The sequence below is a fragment of the Urocitellus parryii genome, chromosome 5 (assembly GCF_045843805.1).
Source record: "Urocitellus parryii isolate mUroPar1 chromosome 5, mUroPar1.hap1, whole genome shotgun sequence".
NCBI classification, from domain to species: domain Eukaryota; kingdom Metazoa; phylum Chordata; class Mammalia; order Rodentia; family Sciuridae; genus Urocitellus; species Urocitellus parryii.
This window is the reverse complement of record NC_135535.1, coordinates 183,817,673-183,830,650: the sequence shown is the minus strand read 5'-3', so window position 1 is coordinate 183,830,650 and position 12,978 is coordinate 183,817,673. Positions and strand designations below refer to the sequence as shown.

At 34.3% G+C, this 12,978-nt stretch overlaps 1 protein-coding gene across 3 annotated transcripts in view; it reads left to right on the top strand.

Moving 5' to 3' along the window:
* Positions 1 to 12,978, top strand: part of Chuk (component of inhibitor of nuclear factor kappa B kinase complex) — a 44,494-nt gene that overhangs the window by 18,878 nt on the left and 12,638 nt on the right. For all 3 annotated transcript variants that reach the window (XM_026394765.2, XM_026394763.2, XM_026394764.2), the window contains exons 9-13: positions 529 to 664; positions 5,850 to 6,044; positions 7,195 to 7,297; positions 10,505 to 10,628; positions 11,142 to 11,293. In XM_026394765.2, the coding sequence (XP_026250550.1) occupies positions 529 to 664; positions 5,850 to 6,044; positions 7,195 to 7,297; positions 10,505 to 10,628; positions 11,142 to 11,293 (710 nt within the window). The remainder of the gene's footprint in view (positions 1 to 528; positions 665 to 5,849; positions 6,045 to 7,194; positions 7,298 to 10,504; positions 10,629 to 11,141; positions 11,294 to 12,978) is intronic.

Here is a 12,978-nt window from a genome sequence, read left to right as displayed (position 1 = left end):
GCATGCATGAGGCCCTGGATTTGATTTCTAGTACTATCAAAAAAAAAAAAAAAGAAGAAGAAAAAGAAAGATGGCTAATGTGATTGAAGAACTGAATTTTAAATAAATAGTAATCGACAACATAGTTGTAGGGGAACTGAGAATTATTGCCATTCAATTTGATTGGCTTAAGTACTGAGAAGATCCTAGGGATTAAGAAATAAATGGTCACTGGAGAGTAGAATCGGACTCACCTGTTGAATCTGCCAATAACAAATTTACATATGTGGGTTTGGGGATCTAGGATATGCCAAAGATGTTGATCAAGGAAGTCTCTGTACATCTTTATTATCACTATTTTATTAAGTCCTCTGTGAGATAGATTAGAAAGTATATCCCCTGCAGTTTTGTGACTTATTTGAAAGTAAGATATAGAATGGTATGGATAAGTGATAAGAAAGGAAATAGACAACCTACTAAATTATTTTTTTAGTAATACTAAAGAAAATGGAAAATAATGATATTCATCATATTTTGTACATTTTCTAGTTTAATAGTGGAGCCCATGGAAAACTGGCTACAGTTGATGTTGAATTGGGACCCACAGCAGAGAGGGGGACCCATTGATCTTACTTTGAAGCAACCAAGATGTTTCCTATTAATGGATCACATTCTGAATTTGAAGGTTAGTTTTAAGGGGTGTATTTCATATAACCTACTATGAAGTTAATAAGTTTACTTGGAAAAATGAACATAAATATATTTTAGTAGTCTTTTCCTGATATTTATTTGAAAAGGCAAATTATGTTCTTAGAGCTGATGCTTCATTTCTTTAGCAAGATTTTTTCAGTTTGCATCTAAGTGGCCTTTGCTGATTATTCGTTTGAAATTTCTTTTGGATTTTTCCATTCCTGTATTGGTGTCATTTATTACTTCATTCATTTAGGTTTAATTCTACTGGATTTGGTTTGGTGAGGGAGGTTCCTTCCTGGCTTTTAATTCTTTATATTTACTCTCCATCCTGTAGTCTATCCCACATGAACTACCCCTCATCTTCTGAAAATGCTTTTATATTCTTCTATCCATGAAATCAAAACAATTGTTTTTGCTTACTAAGACATATCTAAACTGATCTTCCTGGGGTTTTTGGGGCTTCCTAATGTAGGTTCACCCCAATCAAGTATGTGTCTTTTCCTGATTTTGTCAACCTTTACCTCACTCAGAGGTAGTCACTGGTCACTGTGTCATGCCATCAAACCCCTTGTGTATTTTTGCACATTGATGAATGTTATTCTCTACAATATGATCTCTGTCTGTACACATATCCTTACCTACACAGGCATATCTTAAACTTGCTTTTTTTTTCCCCCAATGGTCTCTGCAACACAGTTTGTCACTTAATCCTATTTTATATATTCTTTAATTATTTCTTTTCTTCTACTCATGCTTCTGCACTTAGATTTTCTTCTTCAATTGGTTGGTTTTACTACTTTTATTAACAATCACTCACCCTAACCTGACTCCATTTCTATCATGGCATTCTGTTACAGGTATGTATCAGGTTCTCAGTAATTATTCATTGATACGAGTGAGAGGTGTAGATCTCTTTTTTTTTTTTCAATATCTTTATTTTTATGTGGTGCTGAGAATTGAACCCAGAGCCTCATGCATGCTAGGCGAGTACTGTACCTCTGAGCTACAACCCCAGCCCCAGTGTAGATCTTTTATATTGTATACCCAGAAACAACCCTCATCTGCAGTCTTTCTGTATGTATTGAGTGCCAATAGTATACAGGCTTTCTAACATTAAAATGAGAATTCATATTCATGTAAGGTTTTAATCTAATCTTGGAATACTTGATTAAATGTGAATTTGAGGGCATGTTCATGTCGTTCTTGATTAACACTGAAAAAGTAGCTAGCTTCTTGATTTGGTTTCATTCCTCAGTGTGTTAACAAAGCTTGGCTTGGTGAGGCCTTTAGCTTTATGTTGCCTTTGAAAGTTTTGGTTGTGCACCACTCATTTTCCTTTTTTAGATTTGTGATAGTAATTATGGCATCATTCCTACTTGTCTGTGAGCATGTTTGTCATAGAGCATGGAGAAAGATTTCTCATTATGGGGTTTGTGCGCCTATAGACTTAGTTATGTTTGCATCACCACTACTTACCTGTCTATGAATCTGAGCAGATATTTACTTTCTCTTTATTTGGAGAATAGTAATATCTTCAAAGGATCAATATTATTGTGAAGTTGTGCAGTATAAGTATTGAGTACTATTCATGATAATACAGAAGGTTTCAGGGACACTTCCTAAATATAATAATAGGACTGATTTTAAAGAATAAGTAAGAGATAATTAATTTTAAAACATTAAAGTTTATTATATATTAAAGGAAAGTCTCTTAATGTTATGCTAAGAGAAATATTGACAATTTTGTTATGACATTTGGAATTTACATTAAAAAGATCAATTTTAGGTTATAAAAGCAGTTTGTTATTTCTTTAGCACCACTTAAGCATCAGTGTCAGGATTTGTAAATAGAAATAATAATGCACTTCAAATTCTAAAAATTCTGCACAACAAAGGAAATATTAAATAAAATGGAAAGGCAACTTTTAAAATAGGAAAAAATATTTGCAAAACTTGTCTGATATGGGGTTAATACCTAAATTTGGCAAGGGACCTATACAACTGAATAAGCCAATTACAAATAACCTGATTAAAAAATGGATAAATGAGCTAAATAGACACTTGTTAGAAGAAGAAATTCTGATGGTCAACAGGCATTTGAAAAGGTGCTCAACAATGCTAATTATTAGGGAAATGCATTTTGGGCTGGGAATGTAGCTCAGTGGTTTTATACTTGTCTACCATGTTCAAGGCCCTGGGTTCAATCCCCTATGCCACAAGAAAACCAATCCCTCCCCCCTCCAAAAAAGAAAACAAAACTATAATGAGATGTCACGTTGCTCCTATTAGGATGGCTATTATAAAAAAGACAAATGGTAGTATGTTAGCTTTCTCTTGCTGTGGCAGAATACCTGTGAAAAAAACTTAAAGGAACAAAGATTTATTTTGGCTTATGGTTTCAGAGGTTTTAATCCAGGGTCAGCTGGCTCCATTGCTGTGGGCCTGTGGTGAGTCCAAGCATCATGGTGGAGAAAGCATGATGGAGTAAATTCTCATCATAGTGGCCAGGAAGTCAGGGGAGGAAAAGGCCCAAAACAAGATATAATCCCCAAGGCACACCCCCAAGGACCCACTCCCTTCAAGTAGGTTCCACTTCCTATAGTTTACACTAACCCCAATAGTTCATTCAGCTATGAATCTATTAATAGATTAGTCCATTATGAGATTTGAGCCCCCATGATCTAATCACTTCCCCAAGGCCCTACCTTGAACATTGTTTTATTGGGAACCGTGCCTTTAACACATGAGCCTTTGGGGGACATTCCAAATCCAAATCTAACAGGTAGCAAGTGTTGGCAAAGATATGGTGAAAGAGAACCCTTGTGCACTGTTGATGGGAATATAAATTATACTGACATTATGGGAGACAGTATGAAAGCTTTCCAAAAAATTAAAAATAAAACTATCATTGATCTAGTATTCCTACTTCTGGATATCAAGAGGAAATGAAAAAGGATTATGAAGAGATCTGAACATCTGTGTACACTGCAAACATTATTCACAATAGCCAAGATACAGAAACCTAAATGTCCTTCAAAAGATGAGTGGATAGGGAAAATATGGTATATACACAATGGAATATTATTCAGCTTTAATAGAAAAGGAAATTCTGTCATTTAGGACAATTGATAAACTTGGAAGACATTGTGCTAAGTGAAATACACAAAAAGAGATAATGCATGATCTCAATTACATGTGGAATCTAAATGAGTCAAACTTGGAGTGTTGCCAGCTGCCCAACATGGGTGCATGGTAGAGATGTCGTGTCTCCCACTCCTTCATCCTTAGGGAGGTTTTGTGGAAAGTACAGTCCTGGTCCTGGTCCTGGTTGTAGTTGGTCCCTGGCAATGAACCACCTGGCCAAAATTTTAAAAAATAAATAAAAGTCAGACTCATAGAAGCAGAGAATAGGATGATAGTTACCAGGGACTGATGGCAGAAGAGAATGTGGTGATGTTAGTCAAAGGGTATAAAAATGGTAACTATGGAGAAGTAGTAGATATGTTAATTAGCTGAAATGTGGTCATTTCATAATGTATATCAAAATATCACATTGTGTATCTTATATATAATTTTTACATATCAAAAATTAAATTGCCACAAAATCAAGAATTTAAAAGACAGAAAAAATATATACTTCAGTAGAGGGGTCTATGAGGGGGCATATAGATGAAATAAAATTGACTCTGTGTAAGTGATGGTTGAAACCAGGCAAGGCATTCCCAGGCTTTGGAGTGGGATTATGATACTATTATCTACAATTTAGTGTGTTTGAAAAATGTCAATTATAATATTTTTTTCAGTACTGGGGATCAAACTCAGGGCCTTGCACATGCTAGGTAAGTGAGATCCTGTGAATCTACATGCCCAGCTGTCAATATAATCTGTGTGTCGGTTGGGCAGGGGTTTATGTTGCTGGGGATTGAACTTGAAGCCTTACTCATGCCAGGCATGTACTTTTGTCACTGAACTATACCCATGGCTCCTTGTATTTTAAGAGGAAAGAAGAAGAAAGGAAGCCTTTTTATCTACCCCATCTGCCCCAACCCTGTGCTGGGAATCAAATCCAGGTCCTCAAGCATGCCAGGCAGGAACTCTAACTCTGGGCCTCATCTCCAACCCTAATGCTTTACTTTTTAGCAAGGATTTCCAGCAGAGATACTTTTAATCATTTGCATATGCTAATCAATGTAAGGAATCAAGAAATAAATATCAATTTTGTATGGCTTATCTAAGGTTAGTGGAAGGAAAAGAAGTATTGTGTTCAAAAGACTGTCCTCCAACTCTGTGACTGTCCTTGCTTACCTGGAAATACCTAGATAGAGCCCTGCCTGACTTGCCTATATGAGGCTACCATCACTGGGACTTTATGTGAGAGTAATAAGACTGTTTTCTTATCCATCTGTGAGCCCTTAGGTAGGTCACTGCTCAGGGATTTGATTGCCTTGCGAGGGTAACAACACTTTTTTTCCTGTTGAAAAAGTAGCTTATCTCTTCTACCAGATGATTATTTCTTGAGGCAACATGAGGTAGTAAAAATTTCAGATTCAAGCTCTACCAGTTATCAGCTGTATGATCCCTAACAAACTATTTAACTTCTTAGAGCCCTCTCTGCTAAGATAGAAATTGAGATTTAATTAATTGGGGATGTTATGTGAAAGCATTTAACTCTATGGTTGTTGTAAGTTAGGCACTTCATATATAAGATTATTTCCTTCTAGGTCTGTGATAATGTTTCTCAAATAAGTATCATTTTATTTTTTAATTAGAATTTTTATTACTTGATGTTGTGCAGCCTTAAAACTGAAATTTTATTTGTTGGAACTAACATCTATTGTAGTAGAAAGGTAAACTCTTGGTTTTTTTTGTTGTTGTTGTTTTGTTTTTTCAGTTGCAGTGGGACCAAGAACTTTATTTTATTTATTTATTTTTATGCGGTGCTGAGGAACAAACCCGGTGCCTCGGACATGCTACGCAAGTGCTCTACCACTAAGCCACAACCCAGCCCTCTAAACTCTGTTCTTTAGTTTTCGGAATGTCCATTTTTATAATTACAGATAATCTCACTTTGGAGAATGAATAATGCCTTTTGTTCACATTCCCTTCTTAATATCTTGCACTGAATCATTTACAAAGAAAATGATCAATGGATGTATCTTTTTTTCCTTATTATACAGATAGTACACATCCTAAATATGACTTCTGCAAAGATCATTTCTTTTTTGTTACCACCTGATGAAAGTCTTCATTCACTACAGTCTCGCATTGAACGTGAAACTGGAATAAATACTGGTTCTCAAGAACTTCTTTCAGAGACAGGAATTTCTCTAGATCCTCGGAAACCAGCCTCTCAATGTGTTCTAGATGGAGTTGTAAGAAATTCTTTTTTGTTTTAATTGATATAATATTTTTACTTATTTATAGGGTATAGTATTAATTCAGTACATGTATACAATGTATAAAGATCAAATCAAGGTAATTAGCATTTCTGTCTCCTCAAATATCATCATTTATATGTGTTCACACCCTTCAAGTTCTTACTTTAGTTGTTTTGAAATGTATAATCAGTTGTTGTAGATTATAGTTACCCTACTGTGCTATAGAAAGGATTGTAAGAGAATTCTAGAGTATGATAAGATAAGAAATCTGTACCAAGGAATTGCATGCTCTATGACTGATTTGATACATAATTGGGATTCCTTGGGGAATGTTATACATCTTATATAATTTTTTTAAGTCTTGCCTTACTGGTGACTCTTATCATTGTTTTGCAAGGAAAACAAGGTATAAATGATATATTTATTGTTTTGAACTTTGTAAGACTTTTTCTTTGGTGCCAGTTATCTCCTACTTTCTTTTCCTTCTTGTATTTGAAGCCTAGGACCATGAAATTAGACTAGCAGTCTCATAGATCCTGCCAGAGGATAGGTGGGTGGTAAATATGATTGTGTCATGACTTTTTTTTTCTTTTTATGGCATTATATAGGCATATTTTACATATCGTGTAATTCACCCATTTCAAATGTACAACTCAGTGATTTTTAAAATAAATTTAAATTAGTTTAAAAACATTTCCATCTCAACAGATCCATCATGTCCGTTAATTGTTAATCTCCCTTTGGTCACTAATCCACTTTCTATCTGCATAGATCTACCTTTTCTGAACATTACATTTAAGCAGAATCATAAAATATAGTCTCTTATGTCTAAATTCTTTAATTTACAATTATATTTTTAAGGTTCATCCATGTTGTAGCATGTATTAATACTTCATTCCTTTTGATTACTAAATAGTATTTTCATTTTATGGAAATTTGCCTTTTCATTTTATTCTTTTGGGATGCTGATCATTTTCATTTTCGCACTTTTCCCCGTCTCTAGGTTTAGACCTTAAATCTATAAAATGTAGTTGATATACATTGACTTTGTTCATTTGCATTTCAAAGTAAGAAATCTTGTACTAAAATATTTAGAAAGGCTAGGATTTTCAAGAACAATTTTAATTGTTTGTTTCTTTTTCAGAGAGGCTGTGATAGCTATATGGTTTATTTGTTTGATAAAAGTAAGACTGTATATGAAGGGCCATTCGCTTCCAGAAGTTTATCAGATTGTGTAAATTATATTGGTAAGTATAGTTCATTTCGTGGCTAACCTTTAATCCTGAAATAATAGTATTGATTCTCAACATGATTAGTAAAAATGGTGTTTTTAGTGTTTTTGTTTTGTATCTCTCATAATTGAGGTTTCTATATGAGGTAAAAAATAGATTTATGTAGTTTGGAAATTGAAAAGGTAGATTTTAAATCACTACCTGATTCCTCTTATCTCATAGATAAGAAAATGAAACCGCTCCCTTAATTAAATCTACTTTTGAACTGTTCCTTCCTTATATATGAGTATTTATTATCTGTGAAATTTTATTTCCTGCCTGCCTCCCTGCCCAGGGATCTGAACCATGGGCTTTATGCATGCTAAGCAAGTGCCATCTACCACTGAGCTACATTCTGTTCTCAAATATTTATTTTAACTTAAGAATACTGCTTGATGATCAAATGTTGTAATTTATCCTATGAAGATGATTCTTTCTTTGGAACAAGTTAAATATTTAATGAATTTATGTCTACTCAAACTAAAATTGGGCACTAAATTATAAAATCAAGAACAAAATTGGAACCAGGCCAGGTATGGTAGGGCATGCCTGTAATCCCAGCGGTTTGAGAGGCTGAGGCTGGAGGATCTTGAGTTCAAAGCCAGCCTCAGCAACTGAGCAAGGCCCTAAGCAACACAGTGAAATCTGTCTCTAAATAAAATATAAAAAAGGGATGGGGATATGGCTCAGTGGTTAAGTGCCCCTATGTTCAATCCGTGGTACCAAAAAAAAAATTAGAACCAGGTATAGTGGCACATGCCTATAATCCCAACAATGTGGGAGGCAAAGGCAGAAGGATCACAACTTTGAGGACAACCTCTGAAACTTAGTAAGACCCTTCTTCAAACATTAAGCCAGGCGTGGTCATGCATGTGTATAATCCCAGCAATTCAGAAGTCTGAGGCAAGAGAATCCTAAGTTTTATGTCAGCCCCAACAGCTTAGCAAGACACTAAGCAACTTAATAAGACTCTGTCCCAAAATAAAAAGAGATGGGGATGTGGCTCAGTGTTAAACGCCTCAGGATTCAATATTTGGTTCCAAAAAATAAATCAGTCATTTAAAAAGGCTGGTGATGTAGCTCAGTGGTATAGAGCACCTCTGGGTGGGTTTAATCCACAGTACCAAAAAACAAGAACAAAATTGGCATGGTGCTAAAATACATGTAATCTTTACAGTACTGTGTTATCTTTTCATTAGCTTTCTTTTAAATCAAAGAATAGTTTCTATTCCTCAAATTTATGATATACATATGTGTGTATATATGTGTGTATAAACCACACCACAGTCAAGACAGAGAACATTTCCTTCACCTCAGAACGTTCCCTCATTTTTTTTTCAAGTCAACCCCCTTCCCTCAGATTTTAACATTTTTTTGCCCAAAGACTTATTAGAACCAGATTTATAGAAAAATTGAGTATGTAACTGCCCTTCCTTATACATACAGTTCTCCTGTTATTAACATAGTAGTATGGCACATTTGGTACAATTTTGAACCAATGGGTTATTATTAAGTAATATTATTTAGATTTTCTTAATTTTTACCTTATGTATTTTTACTGTTCTAAGATCCAGTGAGGCTACACATTACATTTAGTTGTAACTTCTTAAGCTTCTCTCCGCTGTGTTAGTTTCTCAGAATTTCCTTTAATTTTGATGACTTTGACAGTTTTGAGGAGGATTGATCAAGTCTTTTATAGAATTCTGATATGTTAGAATTTCTTTTTTTTTCCTTATGATTTAGACTGAGATGTGTGTGTGTGTGTGTGTGTGTGTGTGTGTGTGTGTGTGTGTGTTGTGATGCTGGGGATTGAACCCAGGGCCTTGTGCATGCAAGGCAGGCATTCTTCCAACTGAGCTATATCTCCAGCCTGATTTTGGTGTTTTTGAGAGAAAGATCATAGAAGTAAAGTGACATTTTTATTGCATGTTAAGTACATACTATCATAGTACATGTTTTATTACTATTTGTATTGAACTTATCACCTGGCTGAAGTAATGTTTTTAAGTTCTCTCCAAGTAACAGTTAATTTTCCCTCTCTCCCTTATGTACTCTATTCTTTAAAAGGAAGTCACTGTGTAAAACCACACTTAAGGACTAGGAAGTTAAGCTACACTCCTTCAGGGAAGAGTATCTACATAATTCATTTGAAATTCTTCTACATGGGGCTGGGGTTGTGGCTCAGTGGTAGAGTGCTCGCCTAGCATGCATGGGGCACTGCGTTTGATCCTCAGCACCACATAAATGTAAAATGGAGATATTGTGTCCATCTAAAACTTGAGAATAAATATTTTTTAAAAAAGAAATTCTTCTACATGGGAGATTTATATCTTCTCTCCCATATATTAATTTATTCAGTGATTTTTTTCTGTTGATTTCAGCTCATGGATAATTATTTTATACTTTGAATTACAATCTAATACTAGTTTATTTGTTGCTTAAACTGTTCTATCTAAAGACATTAAGGACTTTTCTCACTGGCTCTTCTACCTATTCTACATGCCCCCATCAATGAATTGGGTTTTTTAATTTGTTTTATTTATTTATTTTCATTTCTTTAGTACTTCCTTATATTCTGGCACTGCTTTCTAGGTTCATCTTATATGGTTTCTGCTCCATTCTTAAAGCAGTTCTTTAAGAACCCTAGTTCCTTTTATTAGAGAATAAAGAATGGGCAAGAGATAATAAAAAATTAGTTTTTAAAGTCTTGCATAACTTATTAATATGCCATTTATTCTGTATGCTTTCTTGAAGCTGAGTTGGTGGTCAGAAGATGATATTTATTATTTAGAAACAGGAAAGACTAGTGGATTGTGGAGGAGATAGGACTTGATTTAGAACTTGAAAAGATTAAAGAATTTGGATTAGCAGAGAGAATAAAAGAGAATTCCAGATTGGAAAGAAACAAGAAAATAGGGCAGATATAGGAATAATCTACAACTGTGAGGGTAGTGATTATGCCATTCACTTTTATTTTCCCTTGTATTTGGAGCTGGGCTTGTGTATTGCAGGTACCCAGTAACCTTATTTGGAAGTGGAAATGCAGAAATACTTTCTAATATCTGTTTCTGACATTTGTGGAAATGCTGTTTTTGTGGACAAGAAATCACAGAGAGTAGTAAATGAACTGTAACATTGTCAAAAGTAACTCACCTCCCATTTTCCTCATCTTTTTGTCTATAGTACAAGATAGCAAAATACAGCTTCCAATTATACAGCTACGTAAAGTATGGGCTGAAGCAGTGCACTATGTATCTGGGCTAAAAGAAGACTATAGCAGGCTCTTTCAGGGACAAAGAGCAGCAATGTAAGTGGAGTTTGTTCTTTATAAGCACAATATCATGTGCAAAATATACTCAAGAATTAATCTTCGACTGTGGTTGTAGTTCAGTGGTAGAGCACTTGCCTAACATGTATCACATAAAAATAAATAAATAAAGGTATAAAAAATGCAATATTACATAAAAAAAGAATTAATATTGCCAGTTTTCACTAATCAATGTTGCATGCAATACTAAAATATTGAACCAATTTGAAATGTAATATTCTGATCAGACTTATAGATTTCTTATTAATGGTCTGAAGCTGTCCAATTGCAATGGCTTACTTAGTGGTAGATCCTGTGTCCTAGTATAAGATTGTTTATCACATAATATCAGAGGCAGGAAGTCTTCTGAGACAAGATTCTAGAGATGAGTTATTTTTCATAGATTGATAGCAGACATTTAGATTTGGGCCTTCAGTAATTTATGTTTTAAAATTTTTATCCAATGTTTCTGAATGCTGGTAATATTTTTTGTTTTGTTTTGTTATGGTTTAGGTTAAGTCTTCTTAGATATAATGCTAACTTGACAAAAATGAAGAACACTTTGATCTCAGCATCACAGCAACTGAAAGCTAAATTGGAGTTTTTTCACAAAAGCATTCAGCTTGACTTGGAGAGATATAGTGAACAGATGACTTATGGGATATGTAAGTGTCTGGGTATAATGTGTAAAGGAGTGTTTAGCCTCTTGAAGCCATCTGATGTCGTACCTTCTTGACTCGCCAGTTGTCACTTACTTTCACATTTAAAACGAGACAGGATAACTTAGATCATCATAAACCATGTTTGTTTTGTATATTAGCTCTTTTTAAAAATTCCTAAGTTGAGCAACTTAGCTTCATAATTGAAATGAGATTATTTAGCTCCTTTTTAAAAAGGCTAAATAATATTAAAACAATTAAAGAATCTGTGAATTTCAAATCTTGTTTTAAAAATAAACACAAAATCTATACTGGATATAAAATCTATACTAGGGCAGTTTCTTAGCCAGTGCTCTGGACTGAATGTTCATGTCCCCCCTACCCAAATTTATATATTGAAATAACTGGCTCCCACCATGATGGTACTTGGAGATAGGACCATCAGGAGGTATTTAGGTCATGAGCATAAGAGCCCTCATGAATTAACTTAGTGCCCTTATAATAGAGGCCTGAGTAAGATTTCCTTATCCTTTCTGCCATGTGAGGACATAGTGAGAATATAGCCATCTATGAATCAGAAAGTAGCCTCTCACCAAACACCAAATCTGCTGGTGCTTTGATCTTGGATTTCCCGGCCTTCAGAACCAAGAAATAAATTTTTGTTGTTTATATGCTACCTAGTTTATGCTTTTTTGTTTATTTATTTTGTTTTTAGCATAGCAGTTCAGGTGGACTGGCATAAACAACTTATTTTATTATCAATAATAAAACAAATAATTCCAAGGTTGTTTCCTTCCAAACCATTTACAATGGAGTCCTTTTGTTTTTTATTATATGTAGTCTCCAGATTTCCAATATTTGATCTTCCTTGGAATTTACTAAGGAACTGTAAAAAGCACAGTTAAAATTCAAATAAAAAGTTGGTTATATAATTGATGTTTTATTTTTATTTATGTATTATAGTCATCCTGGTGAATAACATTGCAATTATTTCATTAAAATGTCTTTCACTTTACATATATGAATATACCACAGTGAATTTTACCTTTATGTATGTCTTAAAGCATTAATTTTAAAAATATAAATAAATAGAAGAAACACCAGTAAAGTAGAGGAAGGGAAACAGGAGGAGGGAGGAAGGGAGAGAAAGGGTAGTACTGGGGACTGAAATGGAGCATATTATATTTCCACACTTGTAATGATTATGTCAAAATGAATTCCAGTGTTATGTATAAGTATAATGCACTGATAAAAACATTTAAAAAAATCTTTGATTTGTCAAAGGCATATTGTATAACTGTTAAAAGAATGAAATAAGCTGGGCATCATGGCACATGTCTGTAATCCCAATTTGGGAGGCTGAGGCATGAGGAGTGCAAGTTCACTAGACTCAGCAACTTAGGCCCTAAGCAACTTAGAAAAACCTTTTCTCAAAATAAAAAAGGAAAAGGGCTTGGGATGTGGCTCAGTGGTAAAGCACTCTGGGTTCAATCCCCAGTATCCAAATAATAAGAAGTAGTTCTATTATTAAAAGATCATTTGGACCTTTAATTGGCAGTGCTACTTTGAGTAGTGGGAAAACTGAAAAAAAAAATAAGTGTATATATGATAGTGATATCCCTTGGGGTTTAGTGTAGAGGGGAGGAAGAGAGTCTTTTCTTTTTTTATATATCCTTTTATACTGTTTGATC